A 25,442-nucleotide genomic window follows, 5' to 3' on the forward strand; every position below is an offset into this window, starting at 1 on the left:
TGGCCGTAATGAGGCAGCATTACTGCCTGGGGGGGGTCACATGTACAGGCTACAGCAGGCTTGGGCTGTCTCCAGTGAATGTAATCAAGGGACAGTGCCTGCACCATGCTGGCACACACACCACACAACCACAAAGCAGAGCTGTGGCGAGGCACACCACGATGCCCCCTGTCCCAGCTTGTGCCTACTTACATCGGTGTCATTGGGCTGGGGACGGGGCAGCAGCGTTGACATCCAGAGTGGCACGGCACAGTACGTGTGGCAGCAGGAGAGAAGAAAGAAAATCTGTTAGTCACCCCCCGTCAGGCTGCGGTCACGTCCTAGGAAGCCAGGCAAGGGATTTTTTTCATACGAGTACCTCTCAGGACCGCGGTGTACAGGCACTTGGCACACAAGCCTCCTTTCAGCTTCTGTAATAAGCATCCCCAGTTTCAATTAACACCTGAAACAAGCCTGCGCGTGTGTTTGTGTGAGAACTGCCTGGGCACGGCCCTCAGGGGATTTTTATATTTAAGCTAAAAAGGAAGTCTTTTAGCACAGGCGGTGTTTATGTGAGGTCCCTCTGCCTCCTTCCTGCCAGGCTGCCTCCTCCTGCCACCACGCTGGATGCCCCTGCTCCTCACACGTGCTCTGCCCCTGCGAGCATCCTCCTGGTCCCCTGTCTGCACAGCCCCCATCCGCTGGCAGTTCCCTCTCCTGACCGCTGAGAGCTGCTTCTGCTGTGTGCTTACTCCCACCCAAAAGCAAAACCTCTCGGGAAAGCCCCCGGGTGGTAACAGGGCAGTGTTTCACCTTTCCTGCCTCTCAGACCAGGGGGCTGCTTTAATTATTCCACTTCTCGTGGGCCAGCAAGCATTCAAAATTAGCACAGCACTGAAAGTTTATCCCCGGAGCAAATCGTTTTTATTTTGGCAAGCTAGTAGCATTTCATTACCATTACCAAGATGATAAAAGAAGGCAGTAGATTTTTTTTTCCCCATGTGCCCAAAATTTCAGATTTCCATGAGGTTTCTGAAAGGCTGACCGAGCACAAACATATTTCCACAATTAAATGCGTCGTATGCAGCGGAGCTAATGCCAGGCCAGGATGCTGACACTGTCAACACACCATTTGTGGAGCAGACTCACAGCTCACACGGTATTAGTGCCATCGAAGGATTAGAGAAATGTGTGACTTCCGGCTAATCTACTTGAGAAATCTTTTAATATGAATTTCACTAAAGCCCTCACCAAAATGGCACCACACATGATGTAATGTAGCATCAACCTCGCTGACAAAGAGCATTAAATTGTCTCTGCGTGATCGCTGGTGCTCCTACCTGTTGCATGGCCATCCAAAACTTGCGTTGGAGTAACTCCAGCTTAATTTGCACACCCACCGCTACGGGAAATGAAAGGGGCGAGGATGAACAGAGGAATGTGCAAGAGAGAGAGAGAAAGACAAACACAAGTTAGGAAAGGAGGGGTAAATATTTGCTCGAAGTAATGGGACGGAGCTGCGATTGCGACCTGCTTCTGAGTGCAAATGCAGTGCCGGGCCAGCACTGAGTCAGGCTGCCAAGTGAGAGTCAGAGGTTTGACAAGGCAGGGAGGAAGCGGGCACCGACTGTACCAAGGTGCTGACACCTCCCTCCCACTGAACACTACGGAGCTACAAACACATTAACAGCAACAGCAACACCCCCGCACCCTCCCCCCAAAAAAAATTTACCAAAAAAAACCCAAACCCAAAAAAACACACAACAAAAGAGAGAGCATGTGAGCTTTCATCTTTGTATTTTGTGGATTTGTCCGGCCAGAACTGACTTTTCGGATCATCCCAGGCTCATCTACCCAACCCGGTATCAATCAGACAAAAGTAGGGCAGTGTGAGGAAGGGATTCGAAAACCCACTTGTCTCAAGGGGAGACCGCAGTGATTTAGGCTGCTTTTAAACCACCCCAAAAGCACAAAAATATCAATGCCCCTTGATGGGAGCACGTAGGCTAGAACTGCTCAGGTACCCCATCCAGCCTCATGCACGCTCCTCTAAGAAAAAGTGCATGTGTTTCTTAATGAAGTGTGTCCTAATTTCTCAGCTTAATTTCTCTTCTATTCCCAGCATCGCGTTCTTGAAGCAAGACACAGCTCCACACCAGCAGAAGCCGTGCAGGGTCTCCCTGGCCGAATAACACAGCTATTCCCTGGGTCGGTTGCCTACAAGCACAGATAATAACCAGTGCAGTCGTGCGCATCCCAGTGCTGTGATGGGGAACAACGGGGCTGCGTGTCAACCAGTTGAATCAAAGAGCTTTGCAGGAATTACAGCCTCAAGCAGGACCTCGAAATAGAAAATGCAGTGGCAGTGAGGGAGAAGAGGAAGTACAGAGAGGGGAGGTTTGAGCTCTTTTTCACAGCCACCAATGCTGGGCGGGTGAAGCGTTGCTGGTTGCTGCAGGTTTCCTCTGAATTAGCTTCAAAGCGGGGACGGAAGCTAGCTAAGGAGCTTTTAAACCTGAACCACACTACACACTGTGTGGGTGCTTTTAAGTCAGCAGTCTGATCTGATGCTCTCATTCAGATGGATGTGAATTAAAACCGAAGTATGCAGTGGTGTACTTCCGTGCCGCACGCACAGAGAGCCTGGCACCAGCTGGGATCACAGCCATGGTACAGCAGCCCTGCCTTTTGTACCGGTGTCGGTGTCCTTCCTGTCACATTCCCATCGCTGGCATGTCTTATGAAATCCCAATCGCTGGCATGTTTCTTATCCAGCCCTCCCTGCTGTAGGATGGATCTGACTGCCTGTGAGTGGGGGAAAGGAGTTATTTTGTACTGCTGCCTTGCCCTAAGCCTCACAGAGCACAAACTGGACGAGACACAACGCTCACTTGAGATTCATCTGTATCTGTTTCCAGGAACCTAAAGAAAGGAGAAAGTCCAGCCCTGGTGAAGATTCATCATCTCCAGTGGGGCTATCACAGGCTATCACAGCTTGGCATGGTGCTCTCACAGACAAAGCAGCAGTCCATGACAGAAGGCAAATGGTGCTGATGCTGCTGAGACCATCTGATTTGGTACTTAGCTTTAAATAAATTCACCATTATCCTTTCCAACATCTTAAGAAAGAGCTATTCCCGTTATCACAGCAGATCACATCAGTGGGACTGAGCATTACCCAGGCCATATAGTTTTTATGAGACCTGAAGAGGAGCTGACACCTAGATAACTAACCTTGCAAAGCAGAGAGTAACCGAGTGGCTCATGTTTTTGCCCGAGGGAACACCTATCATTAAATTGATCCTCAAAGGGATCTCAGCCCCTGCTTGTCAGTCCTTGCCTCTGCCCAGCAGGCACGAGTAGCATTTGCTTAACTTGGGCAGAGCTGCCCGCAGCACGAGAAGGGAGAGTAGCTGGGGCTTGCACTGGTGGCCAGTGGCAGGGATAGAAAGCAGAGTCCCCAGTTCTCTCCTTCCTCTATCCACGTCACCCACAGCCACGTCTAACCCTTCTGTGCCACCCGCCAGCAAGCCTTGTCCTTTGGATGCCATCTCTGCAGCTCTAACCTCTCTGCAGGGCTTGTGCACCAGCCCTTTCCTTCCTTTGCAGCGGTCCTGCGTGCAGTTCTGGCTGCTCCTCAGGAGGCTGCGAGCACCATGCTCCTTGTGTCATTGCCCTGTCTGAAGGGGTCCTTGAAAGCAAATCTTGGGGCTGTTCTGACTTGCAGTCAAGTTTGCCTGGACAACACCCGTCAGAGGGAACCGTGGCAGAAGGATTGCCCCATGCTCCTGCCTGACACCACGGCTCCTCGCCATTCAGGGGGTAAGGACTCACAGTCTTCCGTGCATTCAGTCGACCTGAGGAAGACACATGAGCTCAGGAGAAACAGGCCATGAGCAGCCTCCTGGTGCTAGTCACAAATGGTTGGGTGCCTTTGGGCTTCTGGTGAGGATGGGGAAAAAGGAGGACAGCAACGATTCAGTTTGAGGAAAAGAACGATTGCACAGCTTAGATGAGAAGGGAGAAAACTGGAATAATCCCCCTCAGCTCCTCCAAAGTACAACTGACTGTTCATGGGCCTTTTTGCTCCCGTGGCAAAGTGTGTGCTGCAAGAGAGACCAAGGTCCATGAAATTATGAGTGGCCCCAGTGTGCCGCACAGCAACAACCATAAAGTCCTCGAGGAGACCACGGCTAATTGTTTTATTCCCACTAATGTGCAAATAACCTGTGCGACCGTACTTCCCCAGCAAGGAAATAAAACACCAGGCCAAGCAATGCTGCGTGCCTTGCATATAGATCTGTTGCTACACCATGCAGACAAGCTACCCAGACCCGTGCACGGCTTCCCAGCAAGTGGCACCCGCTGCACTGCCGCAGCCGGCTTTCTCCGGCGTCGCCCGCTGCCATTCAGCACGGAGATAATAGCCTTCCCCTCCACCTGTTCATGCCTCCGTTGAGCATGTCTGCCTCATTAGCTCGTCCTCTGCTTGTCTCTCGTTCTGTCTGCCTTCCCTGGCTAGTCTCTTTGATTATCCATATGCTGTTCTCATAAGGAGCTTTTCTCAAGATTTAATTCTCTGGCCTGCCGCATCACACAAAGGCGTAACAAAGAGTTGCAAGATTACATCCTGTGGCCTGCTTATCAAGATGTACCTTGCCATTCAAAACCTGTTTTCACGGTGGCCGCTCTGATGTTTAAATAAAAACTGCGGTTCCAATGAAAGAACGTGCCAGAGCAGCAGCACAACCCCGCCGGTACTTGTCGTTTGCATTCCCTGCTCCCTGTCTCTGAAATATTCCCATTTTCCTGCTCAAGCCAGCAGTGGGGCTACCCCTCTCAGTCTAAGAAGCCCGCTGAAAATGTTACTTAAAAAATAACTTTGAGACACATTAAAAATAACAAAGAGCTGAAATCCGAGGCAGCCTGCCTATGCTACTGAGCCACGCAGAAGAGGCAGCTGAAGTGGCTCAGCAAAGTGGTAATTCTTGCAAATGTTAGCTACCGAGGTCCTCAGCAAGCAGGAGAAAGGCAAGCGAGGGGTTTGAGTTCGTCAGGGCAGGCTGTGGGAGCCTGAAGGAGAGCAGGGACGCCTCCCTCGCAGAGGCAGTGGCTTGCACTGGGGTCCCTCCTGCACCCCTTCACCAGCGGGCAGTGTCACGGCGGGCAGGGGTTGCCCCTGCCACTGCGGTGAGGGGAAAGAGCGTGCGACACCCTGCACATCCTGGCTGAGCACGCTCTGCCCACCGCTCACCAAGCCCAGGGGAGTAAAGCGCAGGTGTAAACGCTCCCCTCTCTCACCTGTTCCCCTCACTACCACTATTCCCTGCTCCCTGCCAGCATCCCTCAAGTTCTCCCTGAATCCCCAGGGGAGCGGAGGCCGGGATGTGCTCCATCCACGCACGGAGGTGCTACGGCAGCCGGGGCAGGGTGCATCCAGCCCGGTGGGGTGAGGTCCCCGTGTGACCTGCCCTGCCTCCTGCTCCGTCTCTGGAGCACGGATGGGAAGGGGGTCCCGCTCCCAAGCCCCACGCTTTCTCCCCTGAAGGGTTCCTCGTCCCTATAGGAAACGCGGCAGACACAGCGGCGCATCTCTTCGCCCGCCTTTCTCTCCGGGCTCATTGTGATCAGCCATCGCATCAGGAGGGAGGCGGGGAGGAGGCAGTCCGGCTCGGCGGCTCCTCTCCAGCCTCAGCGCCTAGGACCAAGCTGCCTGGCGAGGGGCTGGGGCAGCTCCCCCCACCCCAGCACCTCCTCGCCCCCCTCGATCCCCTCGACCCTCGTTCAGCGGGAGAGGGAAGGGAGCAAGGGGGGAAGGAGGGAGATGGAGAGGCTGAAGGCAAGCGACTGCTCCTTCCCCAGGATGGGGTGAGAGAGATGAAGATCTCCCGAGCCCCTTCCCCTGGCCGCTCCGGATCGGACCCTGCCCGCCTGGCGGGGTGATGCCTCGGCACCGTGGGTGCGCGTTCCTGTGCGTGCACCGCTGCCGTCGCAGATGTCCCCCCAGCCATCGCTGCCCTGCGCTCAGCCGCTCCCGCCTCTCGCTCGCCACCCCTCTCCCCCTATTTATTATTTACGGGGGATTACGGCCCCTTGCCCACGCCGCCACCTAAGCACGCAGCTCCTCGGCCCCCTGCGTGGGCCGGCCGGCTGGCCAGCGAGCCAGCGAGCTCATGCCAACTAGAGTCCTCCGAGAGCTCGCCAGGTGACGGAGGGACTTTCTGCTGGATTTGGCTTTGGGATTGTACAGGGTTCACTGGAAGAGCTGCCCGTCTCACAGGAGGGTCCATCCCAGCCCGAGCACGGTAAGTAGAGCCGTCTCCCCGCCGTGTTTCCACCCCAACCCAAGTGAGAGCAGGGGGGCTGCCCGCGGGGAACCAGCAGCCTCCCTGGGGAGGACCGCGAGGTCCTCAGTGCAAGGCTGAAGGGCAGCGAACCCCCCGATGAGGCAGAGCGACCGTCCTGCCGCGGAGGCTGACGGTACTGGTTCCAGTCCAGTTTCAGGGTGGGCAGCTGGAAGCAACTTCTCCCAGTTGTGAATGGCACCGGCATCCCTCGCCGTGGCTCTGACAGCTCGGGTGCAGCCTGCGGGCTACATACGATGTGCTGCGGTCACCAGGTACCGGGCAGGTCCTGGTGAGCCCTGTTTTTTGTGTCCCCCCTTGGTGCTGTGGGTCCAGCACATGAGGTGCCGCTCACCCAAGCTGCGGTGGCTTGGCTGAGTATCATTTAGGTCTCAGCTGTCTCAGTAAGAGCAACCTAAAATGGAGAAGGGAATGAGGACCAAAACTGCATAGGTGACTGGTCCAGCATTCAGTAAACAGGCTTCAGGATGAGGGGGTGTGTATATGTGTGAGAGTGCCTGTGTGTGTGTATGCATGTACAATTTCACAGACAAAGCTCACGGACATCACCACAGGACATGAAGCGAAGGATGCCCTATCACAAGTGGAGCCAAAAATAAGTCCCCAAGCTGTTTCCAGAATCCCCGCAGGCTGAGCGTGTGATTTCTGAACTTTTAGGAGGAAGGGGGAAAATACAGCACAGGGAAACTTCACAGCCTTTCCCAATGTTGCCACAGAGGGCAGATCTGCCTGGGAGAAAAGAGGGAGAACTGCATACATCCCGAAGGAGCTGACGTGAAGCCTCCTACGGATTTCAGCTGAGGCGGGGAGCATATATGCGAGTGTTAGGATGTGTGTATGTGCCTGCATATGTACGCGTGCACAGACACGTGCACACATCCATACTGCATGGGGCATCCTGCCCCCCTCCTCCCGCTGCCTGCCCAGCTCATTGCTGCCACCGCATCTCATTCTAATTGAGAGAGACGTGTAAAATCAGACCTCTCCTGGGCCGGGCAGAGAGGATGCTTGGTGTTGTCACTACAACCAGGTCACGGCTGAGGAGCCAGGCCCCAGGACCACAATGTGCATCATCAGGTAGACCGAACGTGCCAACCCCAGCGCATCCCTGCTGCGAGCTGCAGGTAGCAGGGCGCAGCATCGCTCTGCGCCGGTGCCTGATCTGCCAGTGAAGGATGGCGAGAGAAACGAAGACCTCGTTTTGACAGAAGCTGGGGCAGCTGCTCTCCAGCATGCTATCGCACCATGCTAGGAAGGAAACCCCGAAAGACAGGGGCTCTCTGAGAGGCACAGAGGGACTTGTCACGAAGCAGGGGATGTTTCTAGCAGCGGTGAGGAGGGGGTGCCTTGCCGTGATCACAGACCATTTTTCTTCTGAGCTTTGTCACTTGGGTCTTTTTCGGAGGGAGGATCTTCCTCTAACCGCTCAGGGCAAACAACATTTTCAAGGGAATTATTCCACATGAGCAAAAGGCTTGAGGGAGTTGTCTCCCCATCAGCCATCAGTGCTGCCTCTCTTGGTGCAACTTGTCCTCTCGGAGGAATTATGGCAAATCTCAGCAGAGGGGCGGTTTGCAGGGAGAAAGGGGGGAAGCCCTCTTATGTAAGTTTTATACCGGATCATAGCTTCACCCTTGCCTCTAGCGAAGCAAATGCCACATGCTAGCAAGGTGTACTCACAGCTTGGGTATCTCCATCAAGCTCCCTGCCCATCCCACGGCTTTTCTAACCCTGACACAGGAAGGGTTTTCTAAGCTCTCCAGAAGCAGAGGAGCCTGCTGGAGGCAGAAGTGCGACCCCCAGCATGGCAAGGAGGGGAGATTCAGCAGCAGCACAGGGTCACGAAGGCAATTGAATGTATTCTCTCAGAGAATGGCAGAGGCTGGAGCTGAGCAAGGGACAGCTGGGGAAAGGCTCAAGCCCATGGCAGGGTATTTCTGGGCAGGTCTTCAGTGACTCTTCCACACTTGCCTGTTGCTGACTTAAAAGAGAGACCAAGCAGCTTCCCTCACTTGCCATGTTTGGTTACAAGCAGCTGCTTACAGTGCTTGACATCTGTCCCAGTCCTGGGTGGCTCAAGCAGTAATTCAGATGACCATACTCGGATGCTCCCGGCAGCTGGGTAACGCTCAGAGTGCTGCACCACGACACGTGCGCCAGTTCACAGTGGGAAGGAGCTGGAGTCAGCACCCTGGGCTGTTTCTGTCCCTGCTGCAGGCTCTCCAGCATGAAAACATTTCGTAATGCATACCTGATTCCTGCCGTGGCTTTACTGGCTCACAAAAATGCTTTGTGTGGCTCCGGAGACCCTAATACCAAGAAGTAGCATTTCTTTCTCTATACCATTTCAAATGCAGGCTGGATAGACCGAAGGGAAAGTTGCTTCTTTTACCTGTGAGGTGTGGGTTTACGTAAAATATGGTTTTATTCCCACTGAAAAAACAAGCACTTGAAAGTTAGGAAATGTCAGGATTCAGGGCACCATGCCGCTTGTGCTGGGTTGCAGTCCTGACTGGTTTGATCTCTCTTTATTTTCGTGAGGCTGCCTCATTCAGGGCACCAGATCCACGGTGCTCAGCGAGTGAAGCAGGGGGGCTGTTATTTTTTTGGTACTGAAGCGCGTGCCTCTTCTATTTGTTTACTGCCTGTCATCCCAGCCCCGCGGGCAATACATCAGCGTGCATCGTCTTGTGGTGTTCTGAAGACATTTGCTGCTATAGTTGCCTCACAGATGATAGAGAATTTGTGCTCCTGATGAGGCAAGAGAGGGTGGTTGTTTTCCTCGCTGCTGAAGGGGAGAGAGACTTCTCCCTTCGCCAGCCAGTGAAGGAGCAGCAGGTGCAGGACTCGAGCTTGGGGCCTCTTGGCTCTCAGTGCCACTAATTCCTTCAGACCGTACCAGTTTACTGGCTAGGTTGCCAGCATTTTGGAAAACAGCTGTGAGTACTCAGCAGTTCTGGAAAATGGCCCCTAGGGTCTCGTGTTGGGCACCCGCAAAATTAGGAATGTACAGACTGTGGCCAGCTGCCAATGCTGTGGTTTAGTATCTTATGCTGACCATATAAAAATAGCCTTGTTTGTTACAACATCTTCATTGTTAGCCTGAGTATCATGTGTCGTTTGCTCTGAGGATGGCACAGGGCCCTGAGCAGTACCTGCTCGGGTAAGCAAAGGCTCTGCTGTAACGCATGAATTAAGGCTGTGCAGGTATTGCCTCACTTTTAGGTACCTGCCCTTGCAAACCTAGTGGCATATTCTTTCAGGTAGCCATCTTTTTAAAAATGAAAATAATAATTTCTTGCTTCTTTATGAATGGGAAAACAAGATACTTTCTGATATTTATACATTGCGACACTTCACAGCCACCACGGGAAGGATGAGACCTAAATTTACGTCAGGGCCATACAGGTCTGAGCTCCACGACGGGCTGTGGGTGAAGGCTGCCACCCTGACGTCACGCCCTGGTATCACACTCCTCCTCACTCGGAGGAGGCAGGGGTGCTGCCTCTGAGTGCTCCCCAAAGTAGGGTGTGCTGCTGCTGCTGCTGAGATTTTGTGGAGAGGAGCCTCTGTAAGGACAGAGGGTCTGCAGTGGGCCCTGCTCTGCAACCAGTGATTTTGATGGGATGTGAATGTTGCCATGCCTGTATCACCTCTGCGGCTGCAACCCCCCAGAAAACCTAAAGTCCCCTCAGATCTGAAGACATTCCCCAGGCTCAGCAAGCCCTGTAGCATGGGGCTGTGACGTGTGTGCTGGCCCAGATGCATCTGAGGATCCTGGCTGGAGCTCTGGGCTGTGATAGCTGTCACCACATCTCGTTGAGCTGTGGGCAGTGTTCCCAGCTTGTACAGAGCGTAAGCATGTCCCAGCGAGCCTCAGGCACCCTTGGAGCTGCAGGCAGCAGACTGGACCCTGTGCAGATTGCATGGACTTTTCAGGGATGCCCCTCTTGGATGCTCTGAGAAGGTGATGGGGGATGATGGGGTAGAGGGAGAGGAGCTCCCGGCTCTCTCTGACAGGCAGCACCATGGTACTCAGGCCACAGTGGCAATCAAGTGAAACAGATCTATGCAACTCACTAGGGCAGAAAAAGAAATCAGCGAAAGGTCTCATTCAGAGTTCAGTATAAATGCATCATGTGTGAACAATGAGAGTCAGCCTTTCCTTGGGAGGTTTGCCAGGAGCCGTGTGTGTGCTGGGTCACTGATCCCCTTACGGTAAGAGCAGAGAGGATTTTTACTGCTGGCGTCCCGTGCTCTGCCCCACCACTGCACACGCACAAATGACCCCAGCCCCCGTGAACACGCCAGGGGCACAGGCTCGTGGAGTGAGATGGCAGTGAACTTCCCTCATCCCAGTGTTTTCTACCTCCTCTCCCTCCTGCTCCAACTGCCAAGGTGGGAGGCTGCTACCCTTGCAGCCGATGGTCTGATTCTGAGGAACCAGCAGCCAGGGATGGGCAGCCAAGGTGCTGGGTCAGGAAGAGTGGGAGGGATGCTCTCGCTCAGCAGCTTAGGTGGCAGCAATCCTGCATCACGTTGGCTTCTCCACCAGGCACTGTATCAGCTCCCAGAAGCAAAAGTAACAAGAGTCAAGCACTAGGAAGGCTAGTGCTTGGGGGCCTGACACATTTCAGAAGACAGGCTATGAAAAAAGGCAAAACCAGCTCCTGGGCTACTGCATACAGGAATGGTAGCAGATAAATAGGTGTGGGACACTTCACATGCATGGCACCACGTAGGCTTGCAGAACCTCACTTGACTGTAGGATCTAGGAGGAACAGGGAGAAAGCCCTATGTTTGAAGCACTTTGGTCCAAATAAGACTTAACAGGTGTCTTGGCATTGATCTGGAAGACCTCTGATTTGGCACTTTGGCTGTACTGTTTGACAGATGTCTGTCTCTCCAAGGACACAACTGTGAATGGAGAGCTACTCAGCACTTGATAATGAAACTTATATTTTCGTATCTGGCTGTTAAATTGGCGCACCTCCATTTACTACTCTGAGCATGTAAATGTATCTCTCATCTCAGACAGGCTGGTACCTTCCCTGTTAGGATCTGCTGCACCCTTTGACCCTAATAAGGGATCCAAGGAGAGCACTGGGTCATCTCAAGATTCCTGAGCCCTCAGAGAACCCTTCGCAAACATGGGCCCATACTCTTCTTCTTGAACACAAGCCGAAAAAAAAAAGAATCCACACAAGAAAGAGATTAATTTTGGTTCCAGAGCACCACCCAACTAAGAAGTGTGAAAAGGATCTGCGTGTGGGGTGGGGAGGGAGATGAGTACCACCGAGCTGGGATTCTCCCACCGAGCCGCCTTCTCTCCCGCAGCCTGTCCCTGGGGTACGCCACCCACCCAGCACCCAGCCACAGGGGAGGCTTGGCAGGAAGGGGGGAGCAGCATTTTAAATGCCTACAAGCTGAAGGACGCTCGTGGGGTGTAGGAGAGGGACCGGGAGCCGAACTGTGCCTCCCTCGGATGTGCTGAGCTGGGAGTGGCCGCAGTACTTCTGCCAAGGGCTGTGTGGAAGGATTAAGGGTCTGAGCTACTGCTGGCCACGGGATTAACCCCTGTAGGAAATTAAAGTTGTAGAGAAGGCTCTTCGCAGCTGAGAGAAAAACTGGGATCTGGATTAGAATTGGCAGAGCTGGTGACAAGCCACCACCCACAGCCAACTGTTCCCGGCTGGATCAGAAAATGTTATCTCAGTCTTCATGCAGAACCCCCCTCCACATCTCACTTGGTTATCAATTTTTGCCAACAGCGTGAGAAGAACAAAAACATCACTCTGTGGCAAAAAAAAGAAAAAAAAAGAAAAAAAAATGGAAGAAAAAAAGAGGAGGAAACTGGGTAGCCAGCTCACGTGTCTCTCCTCTGCGGCCCCCTCCCACTCCCTCACCCGCTTCCCTTCTCATCTGCCTCCGTTTTGCTGAAGGAAGCAGGCACGTGGTCTGTCGCGTTCAGTAATACTCAGAGAAGATGCTGGCACACACATGGCTGGATTTCTTCCTGTCAACTGCCCCCTCAGCTCTCCTCCTGCTGCTGCTCTGGGCCTCCTCCATATGCCGCGCTCTCGCTGTGCTGGGACTTTCCTGTCACTCTCGCGTTGGATATCCCGGTCTCCCCACCTGCTTCCACAGCCTCCCAAGGAATCCCACTTCTCCACAGCAATCTGGGTCTTTTCCACCAGTGCTACCCCCTGGGATGCTCTGTGCTTTCTCAGAGGCTTCCAGGAGGACGGATGCCCTTGGGATTTCCAGCCCCTCTGACCTTTCCCAGTCTTGTTATTGTATGTTGGTCAGGGAGACTGGGGATGCAAATAATGTTTCCTGGTTAAGGTATGGGATGAGGAATCAAGACACCTGGCTCCTCTCCCGATTCCGGTGCAGCCCAGTCAGGCAGCTTTGGGGAAGCCCTGCCAAAACTCCTTTATTTTGTGTAACTTTGCTAAGCCTTACAAATTTCTGCAGGATAGGAGAGCATTCTCAAGCTCATGTGATTCTGTGCAAGCACTGCACTTGGCAGCTTTGAAAATCTTGAGCTGGGAACTGATGTGAGCCCACGATGAAGTATCAAGGGCTGGGCAGCTGATATTTCAGACAGCCAAATTCAGCAGTCATTTTTACCTCTAACATAGTTTACCCCTACAAGAAATGGGGATAAAGTTGACCTTTCTTGGCAGCGTTTGGGGAGGGAATGTTTTTTTTTAACACCAACCACATTTGCATTTTAGAGGTGCTTACACATTGTCATTTCAAAGATCAGAAGCTTTTTTGACCCCTTCACATCCCAGAGAATAGGGTGAGGTTTATTCACACCGAGTCAGGAATGTGGCAGATTCCCTTACAACACTGAGTGGGTTTTGCATGCTTTGTACTTTACAGCTTTCTGTATGAGGTGTTTTGCTTTGCTGTGATCGATCGCTGCAAGTCAGATGGCACCGTTTCTTGTGCAGCTGGGTTTCTGGTGTGAATTTAAAATGTGCTTTCCATTGATTGTGACAGCACAACACTAATAATCCTGAACACACGCGTTAATAAATCAGCAAGCATTGGAAATGAAGCCCCCAGCTATTTAGCTTCCAGGCTCACTTGGGGCAGTGACACACACTGTATGTTTCTACAGTGCTGCTTATATCTTTTACACGCCATCTAAACCCTTGTGTGGTACTGCAGAAGAGCACAACTCCCTGCTAGGATTCATCAGCCAAGTTACTTAACAAACTTCCAGTTGCTGTAATCAGATGACATGGCTGATGCATCTCCCTTCCCTCTGTGTACAGACTCTTGCCCTCCGAGCACTGATGGAAGAACAGACATACAACAACATACTTTAATCACTGGGCTCTGGGGTACTGCTGTCCCCCTCCATAATATTGCCTCCCACGGCAATAAAACAGGAATCCTAGAAGCAACAAGAAAAGGGGGGAAAAGAATAATCTCCGTTAAATGTCCTCCATGCCCTCCCTTGCACTGGCGGTTTTCTGATAAAGGCTAGAGCAATTCAGCACTGGAAAGGGACTTTACCATCAGTCATCAGGGAGAGCACGGGGGAGGGATGAACGTCTGCGTGTACTCTCTCATAATTTATCACTGGCATCTGTTGCAGCCTCTGTTACCTACCCTTTTATAATATAGGTCACCCACATGCCCTGCCGATGCTAGTAAGCCAGACTGTTAAAGGAGTCTGATCCACAAGCCGTGATCCAAGCGTTAGTGCAAAGGACTGGGAGGGAGAATCAGAGACAGAGGTTGCCGGCTGGTTGCTGACAGAGCCCTGCTTGTGACTGTGGCTTATCCTAGTGACACACTGGGACAGTCACCTGGCTCCATACCCCAGTGTCCCTGCTGGGAAAATGGGATAATTTTGTCCACCTGCCTAGAGCAGAGGCACTACTGGCTACCACCGCAGCTTTACTTCTGGGGGTCATTAAATACAAAATAACAGCAGCAACACCTACAACCATGGTAAAAGCCATTTGTAAAGCAGATGGAAAGCTTTGGATAGAAGGTGTCACAGAATTTGGAAGTGTTACTAAAGCAGTATGTGGATGCAGTAAACAGTAAACCCTCCCCATCCTCTCAGCATGCTCCTTGGGACCCTACTTACGAAAGCTAAGGCTTTAGAGTGATACCACAAACATTACTGGTGTCTGGGCAGGGAGAAGGGAAGAACACGACACTGATAGTTCCTGCTGTACCTTTTATGCCCTGGCAAGTGCTGTAGAGTCATTACAATCTTCCCAGCATCCCCCCCAGTAAAGTTCCCTGTTTAAGCTAATTAGGGGAATCCTCATTAGAGTCCTCTGAGAAGTCTGACAGCAGGCCAAATGTCCAAGTGGCACTTCAGCTCAGAGTATTTTTGGCCACTGGAGCCAACGGCAAGAAATGGATGATTTCATTCTGCTGCTCTGAGCTGAAACTAAAAAAGTTGTGCTTTACTGTCCTACACCAAATGGCAAGAAGAAAAGGCCATCACCAGCCCCACGGGGTACTCTGTTCATTTCTCCAGAATCTGGAAGAGAGATTCAACTCCAAGCATGTGGAAGAAAGCTCTGGACTCCATGTCCCACAGATCATAGGGCATTCAGCTGAGAAGTTGTTCCAGGGAGAAGGAACCATCCAATAAGCCCAGAAGAAAGATTAACGCTGGGTTTGTAGAGCCCCTGGGAGAATTCAGAGCATTTGGAGCTCCAGCCCTGCATGTTGGCATTAAGCTCCCAAACACATCAATCCCACACTAGTTCAGAATGGATGGCATGGTGCCTCTCCCCTTGGGCTGGGGCACTCCTAGGTCTGGCACAGTCCCCACTGCTGGAAATGTCCCCAGCTCTAAGTCTGAAAGCAGCCAGGCAGCTTTGGTGATGCTCTGGAAAGCTTTGGGTTGTGGGCAGGTGCTGGTTGGCCAAAGGGCTGTGAGGTTCCCAGTGCTGCATTTGCATCTGGCTGGTGCTCTGCAGACCAGAAAGCATCTCTTGGACCACCTGACAACAGCTAATTAAGTCAGAATTCAAGACAAATTAGAGAAAACCTTTCTACTTCAAGGTAAAAATGCAGAAGCTCGCTGGCCCTTTCAATTCAGCGTTCCAGAACCTCTACCTATTCCAGCGCTAATGCCCTTCCACCTGAGCATATGCTAAGCTTGGAGAAGCAGGCAGTTCTGTGCAAGACATGGATCTCCATAAATATGGGTCACAAAAGTCTAAAGCATGTGTGCTAGCCCAACTCTGCAGACGTATTTGTAAATGTAAGCTAGATTAGCAACCCTATCTGCATATGTATATGACGCTACATGGTTTTGAGCCTTAGAAGCGTGTTTGAGTGCACAAATGCGTGGATGCTATCTGTGGGGCAGGGAGCGCTGTGTTTGTGTGACACGCTTTTAAAATAATCATGGGCTTATCAAGGCGCCTCCATCTTTGTGCATGTTGCAGCGCAGGAGACAGCATTAAAGCCTGAACAGGTGTTAATCACTATGCACTGTAATAAATTCTAAACATAGGGAAAGGGCTTATTTATACACGTCTGTTCCTCCCACCCTGCACTCGGTGCTTGAGCCCTGGCACTGCTTCGTAGGAAGAGGCGCCTGCGAGGTACCAGGGATGAGCGCGGGAGCTGGACTCTGCCTGCCAGAGCAGAAGGGAGCAGGGGCACAAACCCTGACTCCTTCAGCATCCTCGTGCCTGGGTACGCGGGTGCTGCCCTTGGTCCCCTGGGTATGGCGTGGCAGAATCGCGCAGAGCAGCAGCAAGCGGGGGGAAAACACCAGCCCCGGGACCGAGCGGGGGCCTGGGCTGAGTGAGGGGGGATCGCAGAGGGAAGCGGTGTCACGAAGCACCCAAAGGAAGCTGTTTTTATATATATATTTTTTTCAAAAGCTTAGCCCCCCTGCTTGGAGCTCAGCCAGCTGATACAGATGGGGTGTTACAAAACAGAGCCAAAAGGCAAGAGCGCGAGGAACAGAGCTATCTATAACCCAGACAAAGTTAGATGGAGCGAAGGTGGGGAAGAGGGAAAGACAGAGCGTGGCAGGCGGCCCCTGATGCTGAAAGCCAGGACGTGATGGTTCGGCAACAGGATTTGGAAGTGAGCGACTCCCGCTATCCAGCAGCCAGATAAGGCTCCGTGGCTGTCAGCTTAACTCTGCCGTTTATTCCTGTGCTGTAGGGAGTTAAATAGAGCACACGGAAAGCCTGCTGCCGGCAGTGAAAGTCACGCAGGGAGAGAGAAGGAAGAGGCAGTAACTGTGCAGTGCCCGGGGAGCCGGGTGGAAGTGGCAGTGGGCAGAGCCCCTCCAGGTAAGTGCTCGCGGCTTTTCTTTGCCCTTGTTGATACCGGCAGCTGGAGAGAGGAGACTTCAGGGTGGCATTCAGGGCAGAGCCATCGGTACGGGGGAGGCTGGAAGTCTCGTTCGCAGCCTGTGCGAGCACAAGCACTGAATGGGGACAGCTATTTGTTGAGGCTTCTCCTTCAGCAGGGGCTGCAGGAGGGCACCCAGCTCAGTTTTGGGAGCGGGGAGCTGCAGTGCGTGAGGGGTGGATCGGATTTGGTGCCGCGAGAGGCATGAATCTATCTGGTGCACTGGCATTTGGGTAAATGATCTGAATAGCCTCGCAAAATGTACTAGTCCAGGCACCGAACCTGCTCATCTGTCTCACCGAGATGCTAATTTAAAAATCTCCTGGTAGTTTACCAAATAAATCAGTCACAGGAGCCTGGGGGAGGGGAGCAGCTGGCACGTGTGTGGGGAGAGCATCCCGGTGGGAGTGCAGTGCCCATCTAACATAATGGCTACGGATGCTGCCAGAGCCCCTCAGAGGGGATGGAGGATGGTTTATTTCTGTGCCCTGGTTGAAACGTGTCCATCCAGCTGCTGCTGTGAGGGTGGGTGGCATGTCAGAGAGTGCCCGTGGGTCAGGAGGGTCTGTGGTGTTTCCCCTTTTCCTGCCTGCCTGTATCCAAAAGGGAAGCGGGAGGGTAGGAGGGACCTGTTGTCAGTCACTTATTGTCAGGGGAGAGTTTATGGTCTTTGGGTTTCTAATTAGACTGAGCATTTTTCCTTTTTCTAATTAAGATGTAATTCCTCTCTTTTCAACACTCCCACTCAGTCTCCCCCGCCCCAGGTCCTCCCTTCTCCTCGGAGGCTCGCTCGCTCCTCAGCTCCTGCAGTTGCTGCAGTGCGAGATCCCCCAGCTGAAGCTGTGCTCTGCTCAGCCCTGCTCTAGGCACCACATCCATTTTACCTGGAAACAGAGAGGGAGCGCTGGTGGGAAATACGGGGGGGGGAGAGGCGGCTTGGCAGCCGGTGGTAGCCAGACCTCGTGAGCCCGAGCGTGCGTCAGGGCGCGGGGTGCACAGGTGGCACCAGCCCGCGTGGCAGCGAGAGGGAGCGAGCTGGAGATGGCAGCCCCGGCAGGGTCACCTCAGCCGCTCGTCAGGCTGACCTTGAGCATCAGGCTCACCGAGCTACCGCAGCAGGCTGTTCAAGCACAGGCTTGTCTCTTCGGCACATATGAGAATTAGGCCTTACTTCCGTACTGCGAGGGTAGAAGTGAATTCGTGTTGTGCCTTCATCATGCCGCGCCTCCTGCATCATCCTCCAGCTCTCCTCCCAAATGGAGATTAGGCCTTAAAGGCAAAGCTAGCTGCGGAGGGGAAAGGAGAGCACCGAGTCCAGCCCTGGATCCTGTGGGCAGGGAACTGGATCCCACCCATTCTGCTCTGCTCTCCCCTCCAGGACCAGGCAGGCAGGCTACTAGGTTCACTCCTCCGCTCTGTGGGGCCGTGCGCCAGGCTGGCTGGTGGATGTGAAGACACGCTGGAGAAGACAACAATGCTGCCTGCAACTGCCGGCCACCGGTGGAGGAGCAGGTTCCTCATGAGGTGGCAGGAGGCTTGCCGTAAGTAACGTCTACTCGGGTACTAAGTACAATGATCCTCTTTGTCAAGGGAGTGGGAAGAAAATAGGTCGCACCAGGGTTAAGAATAGGGGAGAGGGACAGCTAAGAATGGAGATGTTTGAACTAATTCCTGATTCCTTTAGAGGCCAGGCTAGCTGGGAGGGAGAGCGAGACTTTAAAGCTGAAGATGGGCTTAAAGTGGGACAGTGAGTGATGATTACTTCTGAATTCCAGTGGGCCTGACAGGTGAGAAACAGTGAGACAGATACCACCGCACAAAGATCTACCCTGAGCGTTTCTCAGATCGGCATCACGTAAGCTGCAGCCTCCTCTCTGTGCTAGGGCTTTGCATGTAGGCTGCTGAGCAAGGCTCCCAGCTCTCCATGGCAGAAGAAGTCATGACAGATTTTAGAAGGGAATACAGGATGCAAATGCAGAATTCTCCTACTAGGCACTGCCACTTGTAGTGAAAATCAAAGAGTAAATTAAGAAGATACGCTTCAAATTACATTGTAAACCTTCAGCCTCTTCCCAGTGGACCAGGGCATCTGCTACAGCATTCCTGAGTGCAGAGCAGAACTGCTAGGGTGATAAGGGCCTTCAGGGGATGTACCTGCATTTCAGAGAAGCACCTGGGTACTACAGCAGGGGAAAGGGAGCACTTGGAGAGTGCACATCACTTCTGCATGGCCAGGCAGCTGAGCAGACCTGTGGTTTCCCTTTTTCCTGCAATCCCATCAAATTTGGGGCTGCCACTGTAAGAAGCTGGGTGAATTATTTCCTTCTCCAGAAAACAGGCATTTCTGTAATCCATCCTCACAGACTGGGCTGCTGTATGAATTATTTACAATGAATGCTATTGAGTCCTGACTTAATCTGATATTCCTGGATCAGCTTTCTGCCACCTACTAGAGTCACCAAACACCACACGAAGTAACTTCATCTTCTCCTAACACAAAAACAGACACTACTCATCCTTCTGCAGGGCTGGAAGAGAGCTTCAAGTTCTGCCTATTGCTTCCCTCTCTTCCTTGTAAAGCTGAATCCTCACCAGTGCAATGAATTTCTTGGTCTCAGCTCATATTCCAGAGGATGCATCTCTCACAGGGACCTAAAACAAAATCAAACATTCTCCTCTCTGTGATTTTAGTACAATATTTTCAAGAGCACAGAGCAGTATATGGGTAACAACAAGACAATTTTTGGCACATCCTTTATGGCTGCAGAAACTTGGCCTAAGTCCAGTTCCTGAACATAACCACAGCCAGATGCCTGAGACTTTGTTCCTACCCGCCACTGGTGGCACCCCACAGCCACGCAGCCGGGGGCCAGTGGCAGGTAGGTATTTTGAGAGATAAGCCCTGAACAGAATGCCACCTGTATCGCATTACACAGTCTGCTCTTGCCTTTCTCAGTAAACAAAGAAGCTAAGTGTTATCTCATCATCACAGCTGTCAATCTATTATTAATACTGTACTTTTGTTAAGCATCCAGGAAAAGATGGGGTCACTCGAGTGACTCATGTCTCTCTCTCTCCCCTCCCCACTCTAGCTCTCATTCTTTTAATTCTTTTCCTACAACAAGAGAGTGATGTATTCTGAATGGAATTAAATATCGCCCAGCCAGCCAGTACCTACACTGCACCAGTTCACAGGCTATCATCTGCTTTCATGGAAATCTTTGCTGTTAACCCCAACTTTTGCGTGACAAGAAAGCACAGAGGTGCCCAGGATAGGGATCTGTCTTATATTTCACTGCAACGATCTATAATTATCATTTAAGGAACAGATTGGCATGGCCTGGGCTGATGTACACCTGAAATCTCAACTGTAGGCCAGAAAAATCTCTTGAAGGAACTGTGAAAGATGGATGAAAAAAAAAAAAGGCAGAGACATTCTCTCTGAGCACTTATCCCTTGGCCCTTAATAAAGTCATATATCTCAGGATCCAAACTGTGTAGCTCTCCTTAGGCTACCAGTCCAAAAATCTGCCAATTCTCACAAGGATCACTGGGAACACAAAAAGAACTGACATAGGATGACAGGTCTTGAGGCAGACTAAACTCCAGAGACAGTGGCATGAGGGAAGAGAGAAGAACCACGACTAACTGCAGAGCTGTTCCAGCCAGAGCTTCTCCACAACACGGGTCTCCACCTACACCTCTCTCCTACGACAGTCTTTTCAGAATTCTCCTTGGGTCAAGAAATGAAACACTTGTTTATTGTTTCTTGGGGAAAAAAAGCAGGAATGCAGGCAGGGCAGAGGAATCTAGTTTCCAGTCCAAGAAGGAACAGCAAGACAATAAATGCATCTATTTTAGCCACGATTCACCCCTAAAGATTACCAAGACCAAATGACTGCCTTCTCTGAAGAGGAGTGATAGGGCGTGAAGCAGAGACAAGCCTACTTCAGTTTTAGTCAAATATTCAAACTTGTCATCTTAAAAAGCACAAGGGAGCTGAATTTGCTTCCCACATTGAAGCAATTAATCTCAATTCCACAAAAGGAATTAGGATGAAGGATGCAAATGTTTTACATAGTCTGCTTAAACAGAACTCCCACTCCTCTAATGACAGGAGGCACAAAGCTTGCTTTCTTGTTGCTGATGTTTCCTTGTCACAGAAAGGAAAGTTTTAAAAGCTGCTGGCTCCCAAGGAGGGTTGACAATTAGAGCCCTGACACTGCTCACAGGACCCGAACCCATGTCTGGAATGGTGATCCAGAACAGCTCTGAAAAATGCTGTCTTGTGGGTTGTCTGACCTCACATTTGAGGCACTATAGGAGAAAGGGGATGTACGCTAACCCTTTTCCAAACACCCCTTTCTTCAATTACAAGCCTGCAATGTTTTCATCATTTCTCCCTTGCTATGGGTAATTTTGGGCAGAGAGATGGTCGTGGGGCTACTGCTGTGGGACTCAGAAACTACTTTGAGAGCAATGGCAAGTGCAAAGTGTTTGGTGGCTTAGGATCTCATTGTTACTTCCTAATAGCTTTCTTGGTCATACCTTTGTAATGTAATCTAATTCATAAAAAAATAAAAAAGTCTTTTGCCACAAGACCCACATAAGATGTTGTAGATATGGAGAGCAAATGATTTAGTGGCTAACTTAGACTTGAATTTGACATTACAAAGATTGTGATCCAAGCCACAGGACTAAAACTGAGATGTTGGTTGCTTAGTTTTGATTTTTCTTAAAAGTTTTTCATTCATGTTTATTTCTTAAAAAAAATAATAGAGCTTCTTAAACACATACTAGTGACTTGTCTCTTGACTCTGACTTTTTAGAAGTAGCTGTCCTTTATCAGAGGTGACATCTCCCACTGCTCTCTGCTCCATCCTCTTCTGACAGGATCCAACGCTCCAGCTCTGGCAGCAAAGTCATCTGGGATACACTGTCCTTACCTCTATGTGAAACTAAGAGGATATTTATTTACTTGCTCATAAAAAAAGGCTCACAGGAAACTTGTGCTCTCAGGGTGCAGGCTGGCAGTAAAAGGATCTGTCTGTGAGGAAGCTTATTTCACTCGGGGCACTGTGGCGAAGAGTCCTCCTGTGAGGGTCATGTTGTAGCCACAGCTGTGTGCAAAGAGGTGATGGGTGAGGATGGGAAAGCACTGCTCTAACACGTGCGCTCTCTCTCCCTCTCCCCTGCTTTTCACCTACCAGTGCTTGGCTGCTGGCTGTCGCTGTGTGCTGCAGAGTCCTTCTTTGCTTGCCCTTCCTCCTGCAAGTGTAACAGCGGTAACCTGGAAGTGGACTGTAGTGGCTTGGGCCTCTCCTCCATCCCCTCAGACATCCCCCCAAACACCAGGACCTTCCTCTTTCTCAACAACAAACTCAGCATCCTGCCGGGACCGGTGTTTTCCAACCTCTCTGCCCTGCAGAGGCTAGACCTATCCAACAACTTCTTGGACCAGCTCCCTCAGAACATCTTCAGCGACCTGGGGAACCTGACGGAGCTGCAGCTGAGGAACAACAGCATCCGGGCCTTGGACAAGGACCTGCTACAGCACACGGCCCTGCTGCGCCAGCTGGATCTCTCTATCAACGGCTTGGCCCAGATACCCTCGGGCCTCTTTGATGACCTGCCCGCTCTCCGCTCCCTCTCCCTCAGGTCGAACCGCCTGCAGAGCCTGGACAGGGTGACCTTTGAGCCACTGACCAGCCTGCAGCAGCTCCAAGTTGGGGATAACCCCTGGGAATGCGACTGCAATCTCCGAGACTTCAAGCACTGGATGGAGTGGTTCTCCTACCGAGGTAGGTGCTCACGCAGTGGGAGCGGAGCTGGCAAGTGCTAGTTGTTCATGGAAAGGGAAGAAACACGGGCTGACACGTCCAGCAGATCAGGCTGACCTGAATTCCAGACCCTAGCCGAGGAGGACAGTACTATAAGGCTAAGAGACAGTGCAGTGCTGCTGCACTTCATACAGTAACGCTGCCAGGCCCGAGAAGCCCTCTGCAGCCTCAGACTCCCCGCCTCCTTGCTTTGTTTCTAATCCCAAAGACCACTCTTTTTAATTTTTTTTTTTTTGAGGGGAAAGAACTTTCCTCAAATAACTTCAAAATTTAGAAGTATAAGGTCCCCTCACCCTTTATGCCTAAAGAGAAGAAATGTTTTTCAAGCTTGGAAACAACTGTCCGGTTCTCTTCCTTGCGCTGGGGGAAATAAAAGCTGGATTTGGCTGCAAAGCATCACGTTTGCTTTCAGCAAAAGGACCACAGGAAACAGTGCCACTTGGGAAAATATTACAACTAATATTGGCAAACCCAAACACTCAAATTAACAAGTCAGTCCCTAGGTCAGACTGGCTATAAAATCCTTATTTCAAAACAAGCATATTTTGACAAGTTTGTATTTCCAGCTTTCCCCTGAAGGCTAGGAAGGTACCTATCATGGTGCAGGAATTCTGACGGACTGACACAATTTCAGGACCTGCAACTCAAAGCAAAATAGCACATTTTGCAGGAATGACGATTGAAGGCCTGACCGTCCGTCACTGCACCAATGAGTAGGAAAGGGTCTCAAATCATGTGGATAGCAGCAGTCAGCTGTCACATCCCTGCTGATCACAGCCATGCTGAAAAGAGATTATCTACGCCTATGGCTAGACTGCAGTCTGAAATATGCATGTGTGAGAGCAGAATCAAACAAGCATACGAGTGCCACTTTTCTCTTTTTTTTTGTTTTTTTGACTCTCATATCCCACAATCCATAAAAAGCATAGAGTTAATTTTTTTTCCCCTTTCAAAAGAAATTGCCCAAACTCACTCAAGCATTTGTTTCAACATCTGTCACTATTTCCACCGGGGGGAGAGTGGATTAGTTGTTAGAAGATGGTGCTGTGTGTCCGTTGTTATTTTGAGAAGATAGAGCTCGGTCCTACCTTTTTGCTTTAATTTCTCCTTTTCTAAAGTGATTCTGCTGACACTTATGTAATTCAGTAAATAGCATTAGGCTGACTTAATAGATGGTTTCAGAGGGCTTTCAGGTCTTGCCTGAAAGACGTCTACACAGGTATCATGAACCATGAGCTCTACTGTCAAGTCCCACCTAGGTAGAAGCATCCCAGCCAGCTGCCATGGTTCAAGCCATTCCAGTAATGGAGGACTAAGGCATGCAAAATGTCTCTAAATCAGGCAAAACAATCATTTTAAAGGACACCACGTGCTCTTTCTGTCTGGTGCATGGAAGTGCAGCCATTCCTCCCTCCCTCCACCTTTCACAAGCACTGTGGATCTGGCAACACATGGAGGTCTGCAGCACTTCTTGACTTCATTCTTACGCCTGAACTCTAGAAACACCCTGTGCTAGGTCATGGCTGCCTTTTGGGGGAGGGAGAAGCTCTCTGAATACTCTTTTTACTCAATAATGCATTCACACATGAGGCACTGGATTTATGGCTCCACGGCTATAACAAAGCAGTTCCCCACTTGAAAATCGTAATGCTGCTGTGCCTGGCTTGTGCAAAGCAAATCCTTGCCAGGTACGAATGGAGTCATAGGAACTTTTCTCACCTGAGGATCTAGCTCTGTTGTCTTTAAATGCTTTACCATAGCACTGCATCAGGATGAAGCTTGGTTCACTCCTGTTATCTCTGTTGGGACAGGTGGGAAAATCGACCAGCTGGCATGTACCCTGCCCAAGGAGCTGAAAGGGAAGGATATGCGAATGGTGCCCATGGAGATGTTTAACTACTGCTCACAGCTGGATGATGAGAACAGCTCTACTGTGCTGGACAATACTGGCCCACCCTGCACAAAAGGAAGCCCAACTCCTTCCAAATCTAAATCAGGCCCAGAACCAGAAGTGGAGCCCAGTGTGGGATGCCCTCAGAAACAGAGATATAGGCCTGTGAGCGTGCGCCGGGCTATTGGCACTGTGATCATCGCAGGGGTGGTTTGTGGCATTGTTTGCATCATGATGGTGGTGGCAGCTGCTTACGGTTGCATCTATGCCTCCCTCATGGCCAAGTATCACCGGGAGCTGAAGAAGAGGCAGCCGCTGATGGGTGACACAGAGGGGGAACATGAAGAGCAAAAACAAATCTCTTCTGTGGCATGAAACTCTTCTAGGAAGGAAGGGACAGCAATGAACAAAGGTACCTGAGAGCAGTCAAGCATGGGGTCCTCCCAAAATACATCTTCCCAGACAAAAAGACAGACTGTGCTATTGCTCCACTCACCCAAGCAGTGCAACATGCTTCTGGGGGGTCAGGGCACCTGACTCTAATCTCTGTTCCTCTGCCCCAGGCCCATTTTGTGCCCTTTCACCCTTGGGCCCAGACAAATAAAGTAGAGTCAGACCTCGAGTGCTTGCTGTGCCTCATGCTCTCGCACAGAGCTTCCCTCACATGCCTGCTGTGGAGGCAGCTGGCACCTTCTGGGAACCTGTGTCATCCTCTCAGCTTCAGTCTTGAGTTGTCCTGTATCCTGCCAAGAGCTGTCTGCAAACAGAGAGAGCAACTCTGTGAAAGCTTGCGTGAGGAGCAGGACACCAAAAGTGTCCATGCCTCATCGTTTAGGGTAACTGCTGCTGTGTGATGGTAACTTGCTACCCACAGTATGGCTAAGAGCACATCGGAAGGGAGGGAAGGTCCCTTGGGGGTGACAACAGGCAGAGGGAGATTTTCCTTTGCACTTTTAAAGGTGGAGATACGTACATCACTAACACGCTGCCAGAGAGCACAGC

The 25,442-nt window shown here is 51.3% G+C and overlaps 2 protein-coding genes across 3 annotated transcripts in view; one reads left to right on the forward strand and one right to left on the reverse strand.

The window, feature by feature from the left end:
* The window catches only part of CACNA2D4 (calcium voltage-gated channel auxiliary subunit alpha2delta 4), a 120,034-nt gene that overhangs the window by 19,026 nt on the left and 75,566 nt on the right, over positions 1 to 25,442 (reverse strand). The window contains exons 27-28 of the mRNA XM_040562681.1: positions 1,320 to 1,381; positions 193 to 207 (exon numbers count right to left, since the gene is read on the reverse strand). Coding sequence (XP_040418615.1) covers positions 193 to 207; positions 1,320 to 1,381 — 77 coding nt within the window. The remainder of the gene's footprint in view (positions 1 to 192; positions 208 to 1,319; positions 1,382 to 25,442) is intronic.
* LRTM2 (leucine rich repeats and transmembrane domains 2) lies at positions 5,637 to 25,062 on the forward strand. 2 transcript variants are annotated; one of them, XM_040562657.1, is made up of 5 exons: positions 5,637 to 6,284; positions 16,518 to 16,648; positions 18,088 to 18,250; positions 21,920 to 22,510; positions 24,361 to 25,062. In XM_040562657.1, the coding sequence occupies exons 3-5, from the start codon at positions 18,184 to 18,186 to the stop codon at positions 24,813 to 24,815; spliced, it is 1,113 nt and encodes a 370-aa protein (XP_040418591.1). In that variant the 5' UTR covers positions 5,637 to 6,284; positions 16,518 to 16,648; positions 18,088 to 18,183; the 3' UTR covers positions 24,816 to 25,062. The 2 variants fall into 2 exon arrangements, with proteins under 2 accessions (XP_040418591.1, XP_040418599.1); XM_040562665.1 differs by lacking the exon at positions 16,518 to 16,648.

Source organism: Cygnus olor, chromosome 1 (assembly GCF_009769625.2).
Source record: "Cygnus olor isolate bCygOlo1 chromosome 1, bCygOlo1.pri.v2, whole genome shotgun sequence".
Lineage (NCBI taxonomy): Eukaryota > Metazoa > Chordata > Aves > Anseriformes > Anatidae > Cygnus > Cygnus olor.